This window comes from Blastocystis sp. subtype 4, assembly GCF_000743755.1.
Source record: "Blastocystis sp. subtype 4 strain WR1 chromosome Unknown seqid_0226, whole genome shotgun sequence".
Classification (NCBI taxonomy): Eukaryota; class Bigyra; order Opalinata; family Blastocystidae; genus Blastocystis; species Blastocystis sp. subtype 4.
Genome location: NW_014569321.1, coordinates 1 through 17,723, shown reverse-complemented (window position 1 = coordinate 17,723; position 17,723 = coordinate 1). Strand labels below are relative to the sequence as shown.

The 17,723-nt window shown below is 39.5% G+C and overlaps 7 protein-coding genes across 7 annotated transcripts; 4 read left to right on the top strand and 3 right to left on the bottom strand.

Moving 5' to 3' along the window:
• Positions 1 to 797: 797 nt before the first annotated feature.
• Positions 798 to 1,583, top strand: JH06_3383 (histone-lysine n-methyltransferase; the record flags this gene model as incomplete). The annotated part of the gene is made up of 4 exons (XM_014670814.1): positions 798 to 1,117; positions 1,148 to 1,276; positions 1,310 to 1,412; positions 1,443 to 1,583. 4 exons carry the CDS (start codon positions 798 to 800, stop codon positions 1,581 to 1,583), a joined length of 693 nt encoding a protein of 230 aa, XP_014526300.1.
• A 295-nt stretch (positions 1,584 to 1,878) lies between these two features.
• Positions 1,879 to 2,712, top strand: JH06_3382 (protein kinase; the record flags this gene model as incomplete). The annotated part of the gene is made up of 4 exons (XM_014670813.1): positions 1,879 to 1,899; positions 1,936 to 2,096; positions 2,127 to 2,526; positions 2,557 to 2,712. 4 exons carry the CDS (start codon positions 1,879 to 1,881, stop codon positions 2,710 to 2,712), a joined length of 738 nt encoding a protein of 245 aa, XP_014526299.1.
• A 151-nt stretch (positions 2,713 to 2,863) lies between these two features.
• Positions 2,864 to 4,412, top strand: JH06_3381 (hypothetical protein; the record flags this gene model as incomplete). The annotated part of the gene is made up of 5 exons (XM_014670812.1): positions 2,864 to 3,001; positions 3,033 to 3,092; positions 3,126 to 3,757; positions 3,788 to 4,273; positions 4,304 to 4,412. The coding sequence occupies 5 exons, from the start codon at positions 2,864 to 2,866 to the stop codon at positions 4,410 to 4,412; spliced, it is 1,425 nt and encodes a 474-aa protein (XP_014526298.1).
• Positions 4,413 to 7,969: 3,557 nt separating this feature from the next.
• JH06_3380 (hypothetical protein) lies at positions 7,970 to 9,833 on the bottom strand (the record flags this gene model as incomplete). The annotated part of the gene is made up of 10 exons (XM_014670811.1): positions 7,970 to 8,041; positions 8,073 to 8,253; positions 8,293 to 8,483; positions 8,572 to 8,682; positions 8,713 to 8,774; positions 8,806 to 8,932; positions 8,960 to 9,049; positions 9,081 to 9,245; positions 9,277 to 9,616; positions 9,649 to 9,833. 10 exons carry the CDS (start codon positions 9,831 to 9,833, stop codon positions 7,970 to 7,972), a joined length of 1,524 nt encoding a protein of 507 aa, XP_014526297.1.
• A 2,515-nt stretch (positions 9,834 to 12,348) lies between these two features.
• On the top strand, positions 12,349 to 14,988 carry JH06_3379 (alpha-mannosidase; the record flags this gene model as incomplete). The annotated part of the gene is given in 2 exon segments (XM_014670810.1): positions 12,349 to 12,722; positions 12,735 to 14,988. The coding sequence occupies 2 exon segments, from the start codon at positions 12,349 to 12,351 to the stop codon at positions 14,986 to 14,988; spliced, it is 2,628 nt and encodes an 875-aa protein (XP_014526296.1).
• Positions 14,989 to 15,001: 13 nt separating this feature from the next.
• Positions 15,002 to 16,733, bottom strand: JH06_3378 (tyrosine-phosphorylation regulated kinase; the record flags this gene model as incomplete). Its single annotated transcript, XM_014670809.1, has 5 exons — positions 15,002 to 16,063; positions 16,084 to 16,170; positions 16,201 to 16,305; positions 16,335 to 16,583; positions 16,614 to 16,733. 5 exons carry the CDS (start codon positions 16,731 to 16,733, stop codon positions 15,002 to 15,004), a joined length of 1,623 nt encoding a protein of 540 aa, XP_014526295.1.
• A 35-nt stretch (positions 16,734 to 16,768) lies between these two features.
• On the bottom strand, positions 16,769 to 17,292 carry JH06_3377 (tyrosine-phosphorylation-regulated kinase; the record flags this gene model as incomplete). The annotated part of the gene is made up of 5 exons (XM_014670808.1): positions 16,769 to 16,861; positions 16,892 to 16,987; positions 17,018 to 17,108; positions 17,141 to 17,190; positions 17,221 to 17,292. The coding sequence occupies 5 exons, from the start codon at positions 17,290 to 17,292 to the stop codon at positions 16,769 to 16,771; spliced, it is 402 nt and encodes a 133-aa protein (XP_014526294.1).
• Positions 17,293 to 17,723: the final 431 nt, after the last annotated feature.

The window sequence follows — 17,723 nt, the reverse complement described above, 5'->3', positions numbered from 1 at the left end:
TGATGAACTCTTCTAATCCATTATTTCTATTGTTTCCAATCTGTAGATTCCATTCATAAACATTGTTTGAAGAGGAGATGGGATTCTATGGATTCCATCTAAACTCTCCCAATGGACTATGATTGTGGTATCCTGCCAATAGAACAATTTCCAATGCAAATAAGAATCGTGGGTTTTTTCAAATCACCAAGACAATTTCGGTTTAGATGTCGACGGCAACCAGTCGTGTTAGGAGCCGAATGTATGAAGATTCATCTGACGATAAGTATTAGTGTGGGTCCTAAACCTGGCCGAAGATCACGAGTTGAAGCAGATTTATCAAACCAATTGAAGATTGATACCTATTTCACCGCATATAGTACTCCTACAACATCTGTCAAGTACAAGGTGCTGCGAGAGGAAACTGCAGGGATTACAGTTGGTCATTTGCGACAACTCGCAAGGTTGGGAGGCATAGTTCCTCTGGGTGCATTAGCTTTCAATACCATGCTGTGTGATATCTGTGGTAAGGGAGAAAACGAAGATAGTATCATTATCTGTGACAAATGTAATAAGGGATTTCACTTGTATTGCTTGAAACCGATCCTTCCCTCAGTCCCTTCTGGAGAGTGGTTCTGTGATGCTTGCCGAGAGAATCAGAAACGCAAATATTACAGGAATTTAGCTCGGTACCAAGAGAACCAGTCTTTAATAGTTGATTTCTTCAAACTCGAACGACCAATCCCTGTACCTGTGAGATACAACTTCCGGAGATCGACGATGCCAAGTAGATATGTTGCTACGTTGTGATTGTAGAAATGGCTGTTATGACAGCTCCCTCGGCTCCCAAGGGAAAGAGTCTCTTGAAATGTTACGTTCCTTCAACAGATCCAAACAAAATCAAACTTCAGCATGTAGCATTAGCCTCAGCTATGAGTCAACAGGGCATCGCGTATAGCAATGAACTGGTATATCGAGAGGGATGCCCCAAATCGATGAACTCTATGAAGTTCGATGAGCAACGTCATCTACTGAAGGAAATGTCGAAGGGAGATAGGGCTGTATATGATGCTACTTTGAAGATGAATCGGGAGGGATTCATGGCTCCTGTCATTGTTCGTGAAGATGATATCCAGGGGTACTTGCTGTGAGTGGTTGCAATGAATAGGTTTATTGTGATCGCTGATGAGATTATCAGGAAGGATACATACATTACGGAGTACATCGGAGAAGTGGATATTCTTGCAAAGAATGAACAGAACAGTAACGATAGCATCATGGATTTGCTGCGAAGTGGGTAGGAAGGATCATCTAGATTATGAGTCTGTAGCAATCCAAAAACCTCTCTGGTAATTATTCCAGAGAAAGTGGGGAATCTTGCTCGTTATCTAAGTGGCGTCAACAATAGTAGTGAACAATCAAAGAAGAAACAAGTAGAATTAGAACGGAATGGTAATTAGTAGAATGTTCGGAGTGCGAGATACGTAATCGATAACTCCCTCCATGTGTTGCTTATCGCTCTCCGAGATATCAAACCAGGAGAAATTTTGACTTTTGATTATAATGGACTGGATCATAACTATCCAACAGATCACTTTATCTAGTTAATGATGTTTGTTATACAGATGATATGCTCGGGGTTTGATTATTCTTAGTTTTGTGTATTCTATCTTTTTACCGTTTTAGATCCATTAGTACGTGGATGGATCGGTATAAGGTATGAAAATTGATTTGTTTGTGATTTACAGATTATTCAGAGAGTTGGAGATGGGACTTTTGGAACGGTTCTCAAAGCATCGAATATACAAACTGGAGAGGTTGTACTTGATTCCTGCCATACTTGATGGTTAGGTTGCCATAAAACGAATAAAGAGGGAATACATTTCTTGGGAAGAAAGCATGAATTTGCGAGAAGTCAAAGTAATTGGATTCTTTATCTGGTTTTTAATGTTGTAGGTGATGATGCGTATTCGACATCCCAACATTGTTGCAATGCGAGAGGTGATTCGAGAAAGAAGCACACTTTTCTTTGTAATGGAATACATGAGTGCTAACCTGTACGAATGTATGAAGGATCGGAGTACCAACTTTTCTGAAGATCAAGTGAGAAGTATTATGTACACTTAGGAAGTCCATATGACTAGTAGGTATCAACTCTTACAAGGACTCGCATATCTTCATCAACAGAACATATTCCATCGTGATATTAAACCAGAGAATTTACTTGTGAAGGGAGACAACATTAAGATTGCTGATTTTGGTTTGGCACGTGAAACAAACAGCCGACCTCCATATACAGAATATATTTCCACTCGATGGTATAGAGCTCCAGAAATCCTTCTACGATCCAAACGGTATAACTCAGCAGTTGACCTTTGGGCATGCGGTTGTATTATGGCGGAGCTGATGTCATTATCGCCTCTTTTCCCTGGATCAAACGAAGAAGACCAACTGTATAAGATCTGCAGTATTCTGGGTTCACCAACAACAGAAACTTGGAAAGAGGGATGTATTCTCGCGAACCGGCTCCATTTCATATTTCCAGAGGTATGGAAAGAGAACAGGTGTAATCGATAGTTCATGGCAGTCGATCTTTCTTCGTTGTTTCCTCATGCCAGTTACGAGGCACTTAATCTGCTTTCGAGTTTATTGCTATGGGATCCTGATAAACGACCGACTGCTGCGGAAGCTCTCCAACATCCCTTTTTTGTGAAGGCATTTCATCCCTATTAGAGTACATAGATGAATGCATTTTCCTTTTGTGGCTTTCTTTTTGTAGTTTTTACTGTTTCTTGTGTAAACGTTCAGTGGTTCATTAGAATTATGATATTTCATACTATACATGAGATCCATAATCAGACTATAGAGAAAGTAAATCGAAGAAATGTCAGCTGAGCAAACAATTGAATTGAATGGAAAGACGTACCCCATGCTTGCAGATGGTCAATACGATTGTATCATTCTGGGAACAGGATTGAAGGAATGTATGTTAGCTGGACTTCTATCGAAGAAGGGAATGAAAGTAAATGTGAAATGCTTCCATTATCCTGTAGGTGATGGTTTTAGATCGAAATGGGTATTATGGAGGAGATTGCGCGTCACTCAATTTGGAGGTTGGGTTGTGTGCAGTTATTCTTGATCCATAGGAATTGTACAAGCGTTTCAAGGGTGATATGCCTGAAGAGAAGATTTTGAAGAAGCTTGGAAGCAGCAGAGACTATTGTGTAGATCTTATTCCAAAGTTTTTGATGTCTTGTGGAAAACTCAGTGACATTCTATATATCACTGGCGTTACCAATTATCTGGAGTTCCAGTGTGTCGAAGGAAGTTATGTATTCTCAGGAAAGACGAAACAAGTAGCTAAGATGCCTTCTACGGTTGAAGAAGCCATGAATACCCCCTTGCTGTCTTTTATGCAGAAACTGAAGTACAAGAGTTTCTTGACTGGAATTGATAAGATGGAGATCCCTGGTGAGGATGGTGTAGATAGTGATGAGGATGTTCCTTTGAATCGAATGACGACTCGAGAGTTGTACAAGAAATACGGTCTTGATGACAACAGTCAGGACTTTACAGGTCACGCAATGGCTCTCCATCTGAATGATGAGTATTTGGACGAACCTGCTACCGAGACTGTGAAGGCCATCAAGTTGTATGGTTACTCTGTGAATGCCTATGGCAAATCCCCATTCATCTATCCTCTCTATGGTCTTGGTGGTTTACCTGAAGGATTCTCTCGTCTGTGTGGTCTGAATGGTGGTGTGTTTATTCTTAATCAGTACATATGATTGAGTGGCTTTATTTGTAGTGATATTGATTCCATCGAATATGAAAATGAGAAGGTTGCTGGTGTTGTGTCTCAAGGTCAAGCTGCTCGTGCTAAGATTCTCATTGGTGATCCTTCATATTTCAACGAGGATTTGATGAAGAAGACAGGTCGTGTAGTCCGTAGTATTTGCCTGCTTAATCATCCTATTGAGGCTGTGGATGGTGCGAAGAGTTGTCAAATCATCATTCCAGCAAAACAAGTGGAATTGGCTGGATACAAGAAACGAGAATCTGATATCTATGTGTCTTGTGTGAGTTACAAGCATAAGGTGTGTCCGAAGGGATTGTATATTGCCATTGTGTCAACAACTGTGGAAACGAAGAAACCTGAGAAGGAAGTTCAGCCAGGAATTGATCTTCTTGGAAAGATCATTGATCGTTTTGACAGTGTTGTTACTACCTATCGTCCTCGTTCAGCCACTAAGAAGAGCAATGTGTTCATGACCACAAGCTATGATGCTACTAGGTATCTAAGGATGAAGTGATTGATATGTAGTCATTTTGAGACTGTTGCAGAAGATGTGCTAGCTGTGTATAAGCAGGTTACTGGCGAGCATCTCGATCTGCATGTGAAGCGAGATGATGATGAGGAAGAAGATGAATAATTTGGATGCGCTTGACTGCCTTTGATATGTTTGTTTCAACGAACATAAGATTTGTCAGTTCTGGAATTGTTTATTCTTCATCTTCAGTTATTCTATTTGTATCTAACAGGAATACTTTGTTTTGAGTGATGGGGGAAACAAAAGCTGTCCTGTTCAACATTACGAATCCAGTAACACTAGCGAAGGAACAGGTAATTGATATGATGTTATAATAATGGTTCTAGGATTTAAAGAGTGTTTATGAGTTCTATTGTTCCTTTCCTGAAGAGAATCGATTCGCAGAAATTGAAAAGGTACTGAATCATGAATTGCAAATGATGTAAAGGCAAAAGGAGGAGTAGATCCGACAAAGACAGTCATTTTCAAATCGACAGTGTAGTCTTTCTTGAAAATCCTAACTTGCAGATACATTATCCTAACAAATAAAGAATGTGTGAAAGACATTATCGATCGTTGTATCGTCTCGAATTACACATCGGTTGCTCTTGATGCAATCAAAAAGTGTCTTGGTTACTACAGAGAACTGGGTCCTGACTCCCGAGTAGCTGTAGAGACAATTCGCAAGACTGATCAGTAGATGATGCAAGCATTCAATACGATCTACTCCACACAATTTCCATATATATGTCGAATGACACCTCAGCTCCTCTCTCTAGTACATCAGTGGGATGTGTTGTTACAACTAGTCTCAATGTTGTTACATTAGTCAGTCCAATATGTGGTTAACACAGCGCATTCTTGATTGTCTCGAACCTAATATCGCTGGTATTATCGCGAATGCAAAAACTCAGAACGAGACATTAACAGTTCCCACAATTCTTCTCGTATTAGTGTCTTGATTCTATGAGTCTCTAGTGGTGTCTTCGTAAGTGTTATGATCATGTCTTCATCGCTCCTGATTTTTCTGAACGTGAATCTCTACTCATTCAGAAGATTTATACACTCGATCGAGATGGATTCTTGCGTTGTGGTGTTGATAGTCTGTTCTTTCTTCACATTCTCCGCATGTACCAACCTTCGATTAAATCATTCTATCAGTTGCTTCTCCAAGGTTTTCTCTCATGGATTATCTTATTCTTTAGATACGCCATACGTTCAATCGCTTCTCGGAACTACGGCTTCTGTGGATTTCTACGCTCTATCTCCTGAAAGTGAGATTAAGCGGAATATCGAGACATTCTACACAGGAATTCATGAACAGAAACGATTAGATGGGACAGTGATTCAAGGACTGTTACATGGTTTGTTGATTTACAAGAATTCCAATACTATCTGGAATTCTGCTGTGATAACAGTGGTAAGAGAATAATGAACAGATTGAGAATTAGTTACGGTTATGTCTGTTGAAATATGGGTCAGAGACTATCACAGATACTGTTATTGACTACTGTGTTCAGTATGTTCGTTTAATCACTATGCCTGCTTCAGCTTCAAATCAACGAGTCACAAATCGAGATGGTATGAATGTATCTGATAATTATAAGTTTAGTGATTGATGCTCTATTCTTATTACTCCTGATACAGTTACAGACTTCAGTTCGAGATATCTTCACACGGTATATCACTCAAGTTTGAATAACTTCTTCCTTTCATTTAGACTACCAATCTGAAATCCGATCATGGGATCAATGTGATCGAGCTTATCCGAATGGGCCTTCGTCTTGCTGTATCCTCTCAGTAAGGACTGGGATATCTCCTTATTCACAGAACCAACCCAATTATTCTAGGGATTTTTTCCTTCTTCAAAACATCAGTTTCACAACAGCCTTCTCAGACATGGTGGGATTCGAATCTCCTTCAGTTCCCTCTGGATGTCCAGAACCTTCTTATGCAACTGAAATCCTCTTCCATCGTCCAGCCAACCCTGATTCAACCAGAAAGCAAGCGTCAACGTATTGAAGGAGAGGAATCGAATGAAGGATTGACAGCTGAATCAAGACAGATGCTGAGTGTGTTAGAGAAGTACAGCAAAGATGAAATGAAACTGTATCTAGTGTCAATTCACGAACGAGAGGATTGTAAGCATATTGGAGATTTGATCAATAGATCGCATTGCTTCAGTGATTGGACTATACTATGATCATCAAGGATCCTGCTTGTTCAGTGATTCATTGTCACAAGCAGTATCTGAACTTCTCATTGAGAATGGTATGAATTTGTTCTTTGATGGAGTGTAGATTCTATTCTTCGTGATCTATTGTCCCATTGCCGGTCTTCCTGTTCTCTTCTTGACTATTGGATTCTGACAGAGTTATTACGAGGAGCCATGTTAAAAGGATTGGAGGATATTCCCGTGATTAATCGACAGAATGATCTAATATCATTACAACGAATTCTCTACGATTATTATGCAATCGAAACAAATCCTGATGGTGAAGCGCTTGCTAGCAAAGTGTTAGCTTTGTTTACAGAGGATGGAAAGGGTTTTGGAGATATTCTCGAAGGAATTCTCTCTAGTAGTCTTATTCTTGATATGCTTCGAAGTGAAGGTATTTCTAATAGAGAGTAGCTTATAACTAGAGGAAGAATCGTCTGTCATTTTCGTGATTCTTTTTGTCATTCCATTTTGTCTGAAATTTCTTCGAAAACAGTTACGTATTGTGCCTGTAATTCGTTATCTTTGTGCCCATATGGAGATATCCTTTGTTATTGCTTGTATTCTTCCTTCACGATGACTCATCTCTTCAATCTCTCTATGCTCCCATGTTGGAGAATTCTGTTGTGGTGCTTATGACATATGATGATATCAAATCCTTCTCATTCATTCCTGAGTTCTCTATTCAGGAATTGTAAGAGAGTATCGTACTTATGAAATATAGAAAATGGTTTTGGGATTTCTACTCGCATGGTCAATTTATTTACGACAAGATCAATAAATCAACGAAAACTCTGTTTACAATGACAGATGACTTGGAACCGACTAAGCGAAGTATTGTTTTCAAAGCCATTTGTGATTTGGCTAAGGAATGTCAACCTGATCTGGTATTGATCGAAGTGAGAGATATTGAGGAGTTTCACATAGACGTTGTTAGCAGAAGGACTTCAGTTTACGACGTTCAGTCAGATGGTATTTAGTGCCTGGGAATACGCACATGAAGACGATATGTTTCGATTCTTTAGTCAAGCATTGAAATCTCTGCGATTGTACTCGACAGAACGTCAGCAAGGAATTGTTGATAGTTTGATTTGCTATTTAAACAACGTTATTAGGAGACAGAATCTGGAAGATTCTATGGAGGAGAAATGTCGTGACTTAGCTAGATACATTAATGACACTGTGGAGGGGAAACAAGTTTCTGTTTCTGTTCAAATCTTACCACAGTTACTAGAAAAGAAGGGTCCAGTAACAAAGAAGAGGAAGAGTCGATTAGCACTAGGTTGATGTGTTTCGTACAAACATGAGAAATATTTACATCCATTTCCAAACATGAACTCATATTCACAGCTTTAAGCAACCACCTCCTCCGATAGATAGCACTTGGTGTTGGTGCCACTACACTGAGTGTCGAGGATGTTCCAGCTATTTCTCCCGAATCGATATTCTTTATCAATTCCTCCTACAAGTCACTCCATATACAAATTACAACAATTGATGGTTCAACTGTTTCCGTTTCCTCCTCAGATTTGGACTACGTATAAGAATCATCCAATGAAACATACCAGAGAGATAGAAACACTTGTCGAATGACGACGACCTGCGGATGATTCTGCCGTATCGATCCCATCCCAACATCCTTCAACAGGACATCGCATAGTATCCAAACAAGAACGATGAATCGCATGACCACATCCAAATAACACTACTTCCTCTTTGGAACCATTATCCATGGATTGAACCAAACTATTTTTACATTTACAACATAAAAGATCTGATTTCAACCGCAGAGCCATCGTTCGATTCGTTTTGTATGCGGTCACCAAATTCTTATATTCATCCGATGACATTGTATCCATTATTTGCAACTGCTCCTTCTCATAATCATAAGAGTGAAATAGCACATCAAGAGCAGGTTTCATCTCTCCCACAGAGAAATCCTTATACTCTTCTATGAAATCGTTTACAGTTGTAATCTAGATATCATACAATCTATAGCAACGAGACAGGAGTGTCCATGGTTTCAATCAAAAAACAAATGTACCACCATTAGATAGAACTCACTTTTGTCATTCTGGTTCTTGCAAATTCCTTGCGCAATAACTCCAATTCCTCATTAGTCACTGGAAACGATAGAGCAGTCTTAATAATCACATCAGCAGAAGGTAGGTTCTCCTATGAATCATTTTCATGTTTCATTCATACACTGTGATTAATGTTACTAATGAGACTATGAACCTCTTCAAACTCTTTTCCAAGTATATCTTCTGTACTTCATTCAATAGTTTCACTCTTTACTCTCATATAACTTCAATAAGGCCAAAGCCACTTGATATACAATAGTCCATCCTTCTGCCAAAAATATATCCCATATCCTCACTACGACATCATAAGGGAAGGATCGGGAGTAGACACACATGAACCACTATACCTGAGTCTGATTGCAAAAGACCACTTCCGTTGTATACATCATGGGAGAGATATTGATTTCTTTTAAATAAGAACCGATTTCAGGCAAGTATTTATCTAGCAGCTTATCCATCTACAAATTCAATTTTATCACCATCACAAACTTGGTAGTAACTAGTATGAACCATTACCAAATCTTGATTGAACCACTGATTCATTAGGAAAGGGGAATTATCCATCAACTGGCAAAGTGCCCAAAATGCCTCTTCTTCTGTCATATAAATCAAAAGAAGACCGACAAGATAATTCATCCCCTGTGTGTACTTAATCTAGGGAATACCATGTATTTAAATCACCTACTTCTTTGTCATGGTCTGCAAATGCCAAAAGAACACGCCGTAAGGTCTCCTGCCCTTTTCCCTTATTCTCTGCAAACGTTTCATGTAAGGGATACGTTCGATTGATATCTCTATCGATTACACCTCCTTTTCGTGTGAAATCATTGTTTTCATCCGCAATATGGTTAGTCAAGAGATCTTCATAATACTCTATTCTTTCACAATCCAACAGATCCATACGACTGTAAATATCGGAACACACATCAGCCGAAAGTAACAAACTCCATACACGACCACGAAGGGCATCAGGAATGCCTTTACGAATCCTTCTCTGAATGATGTTGGGCTTTTCTGTGCAATAACTAGGATACTCACAGAAAATGGATACTCTTACACTTTCCAATTCTTGAGCATTTCTAACCATTTCTTGAGTCTCTGATTTTCCAGTTTTACATCATAACTCGGCTCTACAGGAATACATTCGAAAGAAGCGATACTGCGCACAATATCATTTTCAAAGAATCCGAATCTATCGACTTTCTTCAGTTCGCCTGTCTCTCCAATCACCTCTGAGTTCATTACTGATGATGTGACTTTAAGGAATGAGCGTAATTGGGTTTATGGACTCTGAATATGTATCGAACCGCAGTGGAAATCCGATCAGAGAGAATTGGAGGAAGGATGTTCAAACTGGTGATCAAAATAATTGCAATATAAGATTTGATCATTATGTTATTAAAATAAAAAGAATGATTACCACCATCTAAGAACGATCCATTATCTGTTTCGCTCTATCAAATCAATCCACAAAACAACAGGAATAAGGATAATAATCAGAACGATAATGTGTTGTATAAGCGAGAAACGTGGAAACTGCGTCACACTCCTTTTTGTTCAAGAGAAGGAGAATTGCTTATTGATGCTAGTAGCATTGTTATTAGCTCTGCAAAGTCCCGTTTCGTTTCTTCTAATTAATTTTAGTTGTTGCAGGGACATTTCTGTCTTGCAGCCAGAGCTACCTTTATATCACCAGATTCCGATTGACTTCAATACGGGTTTGTGATACACAGGGAGATGAGGTTCATATTCATCCTTCTCTACCAGTGGGTCTTCTTTACTTCAATGATACAATTACCGGTACTCCTACATTGGAATCTCCCTTGATGCAATACTTTATCTCAACAGATAAAGCTAATGGGTCGTTTTGGTTAGCAGGTTGTTTCTTTTTTTGCTTTCATATTTAGTGACTACCAATTTATATAAAGCTTCGGTTGGTTTTACAAGGGGTTACATTCCTATCAACCAAACTTTTTCTCCTATTCATATTTTTACTGATGCAGAGGTGGATACTATTTCTGTTACTCCATCTCTTCCTTCAGGTCTTTGGATCGATCCTGTTACTCGCGTTCTTTCTGGCGTTTATACGGGTGGATCAATACTCGAAACCTATGTTCTGGATATTCGAAATAGTTATGGCAGGATTCAGACTTCGTTTCAAGTATTCTACACAGGTATGTGAACAAGCTTGTTATCTCCCTTAGCTTCATCTCTACTTTATGGTCTTTCCGCCTGCGCTTATCAAATCCCCTCGTATTTTCCACTGCCGTTAGAATGGTATATGAAAACTCCCGCGGTTATTTGTTCAAAAATAGACACACTCTCACCGCTTCAAGAAGATTCATTATTGCAAGACACTTATCCAGGAGGATTGTTGATCACGGGATATTTTGTAGTGAATGAGACAGGAGTGTATGACTTTCATGTTCTCTTTACTCATGTACTGCGAATCTATTTGGCAGATCCAAGTCAACCGATCTTCGCAGACTTACAATACGATAATCTTACTCATTGTAATACGTTTGAGAAGTATCTAGAATCGGGTGAACAATGGTTACGAGTGATACGAGAAGTGAAAGAGACTTCGTCATCCTTTGCTCTGTGGTATCGACTCCAAGGAACAACTGTCTGGATTCCTTTGAATGCAAATGTATTGAGACAAGGAGGTGTTATACCAAGTACTTTGTCGTATCCAAATGCTCTTTTGCTGGTTGATCGTTTTTTCCTTGGAGATATTCCACATGTTAGTGGTGAAATGTGCGATTCTTATAAGATCTCTCCCTCACTCCCTGGATCTATACAATTCAATCAGGATGGCTCTCTTTCAGGAACTCTCTCCGTACTTATGACTGTTCCTTCTTACTTCTAGTACTCGGTCTATCATCATTACACCATCACCTGCTATTCTTTTGGAGGATACATTCAAACAGAATTCTATATGGTATGTGATACTAAGTGGCCAACAGGACTTATGGTGGAGTATATGGCAGTTGATCCGAGTGTGGACATGTGTTCGACTTCGGTATTTCCTAAGTCATCATTGACTCGTGTAGCAATGATGATTGATAAATCTATCACTCATTGTATTCAAGCAGGGTTAATTCATTGATACTTCTTGATACCTAGAAATACTGTGTGGTTAGGAATGCCTGAAGAGTTATTTCCGCGGTTATTTGTTCGTTGGAGTGGATATCTGAATGGTGATCAAGGTTATCATATCATTTACATTACACATCGCGATGGTATTCGTGTCTGGATCAATGAGATTCTGGTTTTTGAGAAATGGATCTGTGTGGAAGAGGATCAGAAAACTCGAATTCCATTCGCGATGCCTTCTAGTGGTTATGTTCGCTTTCAGTTAGAATACTTCTCTCATGGAGGTCCTTTCGGAATTGAGGTAGAATTCGAATATTGTGAATCAATGAATCATGGGAATATGACAGTTCAACATAGTTCCAACAAATTATCTCAGAATGCAATTACATACTCATTCGTCCCTTCAGACGCACTCATGTATGATATACCTCAAATCCGTCTCTATCAAAATGTGCCACTTTCTCCAAAGAGTCCGATACTATTTGGACCTATCTCTCCAACTTCATATACGATCTTTCCTAGTTTACCTAAGGGTCTGGAGATTGGAAATGGTATACTTTTTGGTACTCCAACTGAATATACACTACAACGAGAATACACAATCACAGCCAACAGTGTTCGGAATCCAGTCACTACACGACTTCTCCTTGATGTTCAGATCATGTCAGTTCCTCAATCCTTGTGGTTGGAGAATCCTTGTGGTAACAATGTTACACGATTGACAGTACGTCAATATGAACTGATTCCAACTCTATCGGTACACTGGATAGGTCGAGTGTCATCATTCACCATTCGTCCTTCCCTTCCTAAAGGATTATCATTCAATCAGATAAATCTGACCATTGAAGGACGACCATCGATTCAGATACCTCCAACTGAGTATGAGGTGACTGCATTTAATGATATCGGAATGACTCGTTGTCAGTTGACTCTTGAAGTGATTGGTTGTGAGAAGGGTCCATTAGTATACTCATGGTTAGCAGGAGGTCAAGGTCTTGCTCAGGTGACGGAGAATGATACTATCTTGTATACAGGGTTTGTTAATAGTGGAATGTATGAAATGGTTCTATGTCTTTCTCCATCCAAATACACATTCTCCTTCAATTGTACCCAAGGTTCTATTTGTGACCTTGCTTTGATTCGTGAAGATGGCTTGCGTCTTTTGTATGGACCATATCTCTATGGACACGAACAAACAACAAGTCTCGATCTTTCTATTCAATCACCACCACGAATCCTTCTCAATCGAACTGTCTTCTACACTTTGCCCAACTGTCCTATTGAGATTGCATTCCCCATTGAAGGGGCTTTCTTCCCAGTGGAGTTCTCACCTCTCCTACCACCATCAGTTCAATTCGATCAGGAACGACTGCAGCTGAGAGGAAGGTTCCCTTTTCAGGGGACATTTGTTTATTCGGTCAAGACACATAATCCTGTGGGAACATGTGAGGTGACGATTGAAGTATATGTTGGTAAATGTCCTCCTGAAAGCACAATGTATTTGTTCAAACGTCAGTTTTCTCTTAAAGGAGAACAGATTATGATTCTGCAGGACAATCAACTCCTTTATTCTGCTGTGTGTCGTGGAGGTGTCTTCGTTGACCTCTTCTGTCTCTCTGCAGGTCAATATACAGTACGACTCCTTAGTGTGAATGATCGAGGATGGGTAGCTAACAGTGACTTGGTGATTCGGGACTGTTCGGAGCGATATATTGCCTCCTACTCCGTACCTCCTACTCTGAAGCAAGTGGAGTATGATTTGTCTCTAGAACTGGAATTGACCGAACACTCTAGTCTCCTCTTCCTTGTTACCACATTGATTCCTCCTTCTTCCTGGACCCTACCCTCATTCAATGATACTGATTGGAAGATTGGAAAGCGGGATTCTTGGGGAATAATTCCCGCGGGAATTGCTACTGTATACTTCCGACGTGAACTCCCTCTTCGTCAATGTGTCTCTCCACACTACATTCGTATTGCAGCGCTGTTGAAGGAAGGAATTATCATTTATGTGGATGGAACCGAGTCTTTCCGTGTGAATATGCCTGAGGGACCTGTATATCACAGCACATTAGCAACAGCAATGTATGAGAAGCCACAGTGGGTTGATGAGTTGGTGCCTATTCATTCTTCGCATCCTTTGATCGCTGTGGAGCTTCATCGTGTCAATGTTGTTGAGTCTACTACGGTGGTATTTGATCTGGAAGTGCTATGTGTGTTGAGTGATGAGATCTTCCGCTCAGACTCTCAAGTCAGAGGAAGCAATCATACAGTGATTCCACAACACGATGCATTGGCTGTGGTTGATGGTGATGGTTCTTCCTCTTGGATGGATTCTTTATTTCCAGTGTGGGTTGAAGTATCGTTACCAACTGAGCATGTAATGAATCGTGTGGACCTTCAAATAGGAGAGTACTGGTGGTGGGAAGTACCTCAAACAATTCGTGTGATGGGTATTAGGAAGGATTCATCTGAAGTCTCTCTTCTAACCCACTCTTCAACTACCATCTTTGAAGGGCCATATGCTCGTGTTTCCTTATCATTCTCGAACTCTGTACCATATCCTGCCTATCGTCTTCAAGTGGATTCGATCATAGGAGGAGTTTCTGTTCAACTGGCTGAAGTGGCTTTCTATCGAGAGGAACCTGTGTATTGTGAGTCTGATGACGTATGGCCGCAAACACCTGCCAATCAGATGGCTTTGGCTGTCTGTGTAGGAAAACTCATCGGAGGTCAGAAGCGGCTTTGTAGGAAGGTGAATGGGAAGGCAGTCTGGGATAGTGTTGATAGGAGTGGATGTGTGAGTGTAACTCCTGCTTATGGTTATGTGTTCATTGACATGGAGTTACATCTAACCAATTGCAGCCTCTATTTATGGAATTCCCAAGTTCAGCGAGTTGTAATGAGAACGTTGGAACATGAATGCAGAATCCATGAGAAGATTGCCGTGTTTTTTGCAGCTGCGGCAAATGACGCACTTTTTGGGGTAAAGACATATCTTCGAGTCAATGTGGAGAATAGCGAACGAAAGCGTATTTGGAGTTGTATGAATGGGTTGCGAACAAAACTGACGGAGACGGTGTATCAACATTGTCCAGAAACCTTTCCTGAAGGAATAAAGATTTCTGTTGATGGTGAGATCATATTGCGTGAAAATCATCTGATTGCATGGATTGTTGCTAGTATTCTATGTGTTCTATTCTTTGTTGTGTTGTGTTGGCGTGGTTTCTATTATTGGTGGAATCATGCTCATGCAGTTCATTTGACTAAACAAGGTCTTTTAGTGTTACATGTTTGTTAACAAAGAGACAATGTTACTTCTTAACAGCTATTTGCTTAGAACGAGTGACACTACTACAAGACGGATTTAAGTCAGGTGTTACACAAGGTTCCGAAAAAGGAGTTGATAAAAACTTTGACTGCTCACTAAACAAGGAGGGAAGAGGAATCTGCATCGGAGATGCAATCTGCTTCATAAACTGATCACAACGTGTTGAGCCAATTTCATCAAAAGAAGGAGGATGCGAAATGAGAGGAGGTTTCGGAGATACATCAACTTCCTTTTCTTGAAAAACTGGTGGCTGAGGTAACTGCCCTTCTCTTAACAGCGCAAGAGTCGAAGGAGTAGGAGTACGATAATCCTCAGCCGAGAGCGTATGTTGAAAATGCATCTGAAATGGCTGAGGAGAAAACAAATGAGTAATAGCAGGATGACTTGTCTTAGCAGCTTCCATAGGTATACTTTGGGTAGTAGAATGTACCAAATCAGGTGAAAATACATCAGAAATACTTGACCCTTCTGATATTTGAATTGGTGTATGAATGAGGAATGTATCCTTCACACTCAAGGGTGTAGTTTGTATCCGACGATGTTTATGATTCACATATGGAGAGACTGTTCGAGTGCTAACCATGGATCGAGATATACGATGCTCATAGGTAGGTGGAGACACCTCAATGGGAGATATCCGATGTGGCTTCATCACAGCATAAGAAGTCTTTGGTCGTATTGGACTCACGGAAAGTTGAGTATTTATAGGAGAACAATGCAACACTCTGGCAGGAACACTTTCTTGTTGCATACAAGCCGAAAGAGATTCACAAGAACGCTCTGTGTTAACTACAGGCTGACTCTGAACCAACACAGCAGATGCTGCACTGGGGAAAGGATTCAAAGACGGATCTCCAACCTTAAAAAAGGCAGAATTCAGCGCTTGCTCCGCTGTTGGACGATAGTCTCCTTCCCATACCAACAACTGTCGAAGTAATTGTACCAATTCGTAATAATACTCATATTCTTCGGAAGTAGAATCCACACGAGTTAGCAGAGAGTCAGGTATATTGAACATCGATTCAGGAATCATTTGTGGACTTCGCTATGAATTACTCCTCTCACTTTCAAAGTTACACGAAGAATAAACCGACTATGACCATCTTCACGCACTCGAGTCCGTAGATAAAAATCATCAACTTTCTTACCATTCTAACAATCAGTCATAATATTCAATCTCACAATCAACATGGATATAGGAGGTGGACCTAACAAACTACTAATCAGTGTAATTTGCTCTAATTCATTCCTTCCTCGAAATAGTGGATATCCGGTACACATTTCAAACTATAATGAACTTGAATAAGTATAATTACCAAGACACAAGCCACACTCCACATATCAATCGATGATGTGTATGGAAGACCCAAAATGACTTCGGGAGCACGATAATAACGACTTTGAATATACGAAAAAAAGCAAGAACCAGAATGACTGGAACTACCAAAATCAATTAGTTTAATGTCACATCCATTGTGTTCAGTCAGTAATATATTCTCTGGTTTCACATCACAATGAATAATACGATTAGTTTCATTATGAATATAACGAAGGGCATGAAAAAGCTATAATGAAATCATAACAATGAAACGCACCTGATATGCAATACGCTGTACATGACGAATATGAATACCACTAAAATTATTAAAACGAAGAATATCAAATAGATTATAATGTAACTGCTCAAATACTAAACAACGATGACCATTGTACATAAAGAAGTAACTGTTAAGAATCTTATATGATATTCTTATGAGGATATATCCAGTAATTGCACAATATACTGACGATCAGGATCAACACTCTTTTGGAGAAGCTCATACAACTGTATTTCAATTTGTGACTATATGTAACAATTATATAACAATTCAACCTGCTGGAGAAAGAGATCACCACTACGGATAATCTTAATTGCTACCTGCTTCTCCGAAACCTTATCCCAAGCAAGAACAACCTCACTGAAAGAACCCTATAAGTAACTACTCAACTAGAAACACACTTTGCCAATACTTGATTTAATATAATAACGGTTATTCAAACACTCATCTGTGTGATACTCATAATAGGCACTATGTGCTACTTCACTTTGCCTACACATAATATACCCAGAACTAACTAGTACGCCTGCTTCCTCTTAGCATTCGATTGGATCCGATTATGAAAGTAATACTCCTAAGTATCACAACAACTCCAGAATCCAACTTGATTAATATGGATGAAAGTATCCATCAATCCAGTAGTAAGGTTATGCAAAATTGAACCCTTTGTTGGCATTATCTACAGAGGATAATCATTCATTACTTCATTCATACTATTGGTCCCCAAAACTACAAAGACTTTCAGAATATAGACTTCCAATTCAAAAGTCTGGTTAAAAGAATAAAAGTAGAGGTTACTAACTGTTCTTTTAAATTCAAAAATGAATCGCGGTTATTCATAGTAACTGGTATTCATCCATGTATTCAACTGCTAAGGATTTGAATGGACAGGTGCCACATTCTACATTAAATAAAGAATTGAATAGAACTGGTAATAAAAGAAACGAGAGATTGCAAGTTGGTTAGGAGGAAGTTATGTGGCTTCTCAGGTATGTGTTGATAGAATGGATTGATGAATAGAATGAATTCTATTCGGCTTGTGTGAGTCGAGCTGAGTATGAAGAGAAAGGAGCCAAAGTGGCTCGAAAGAATGCGTTGATCAAAGTG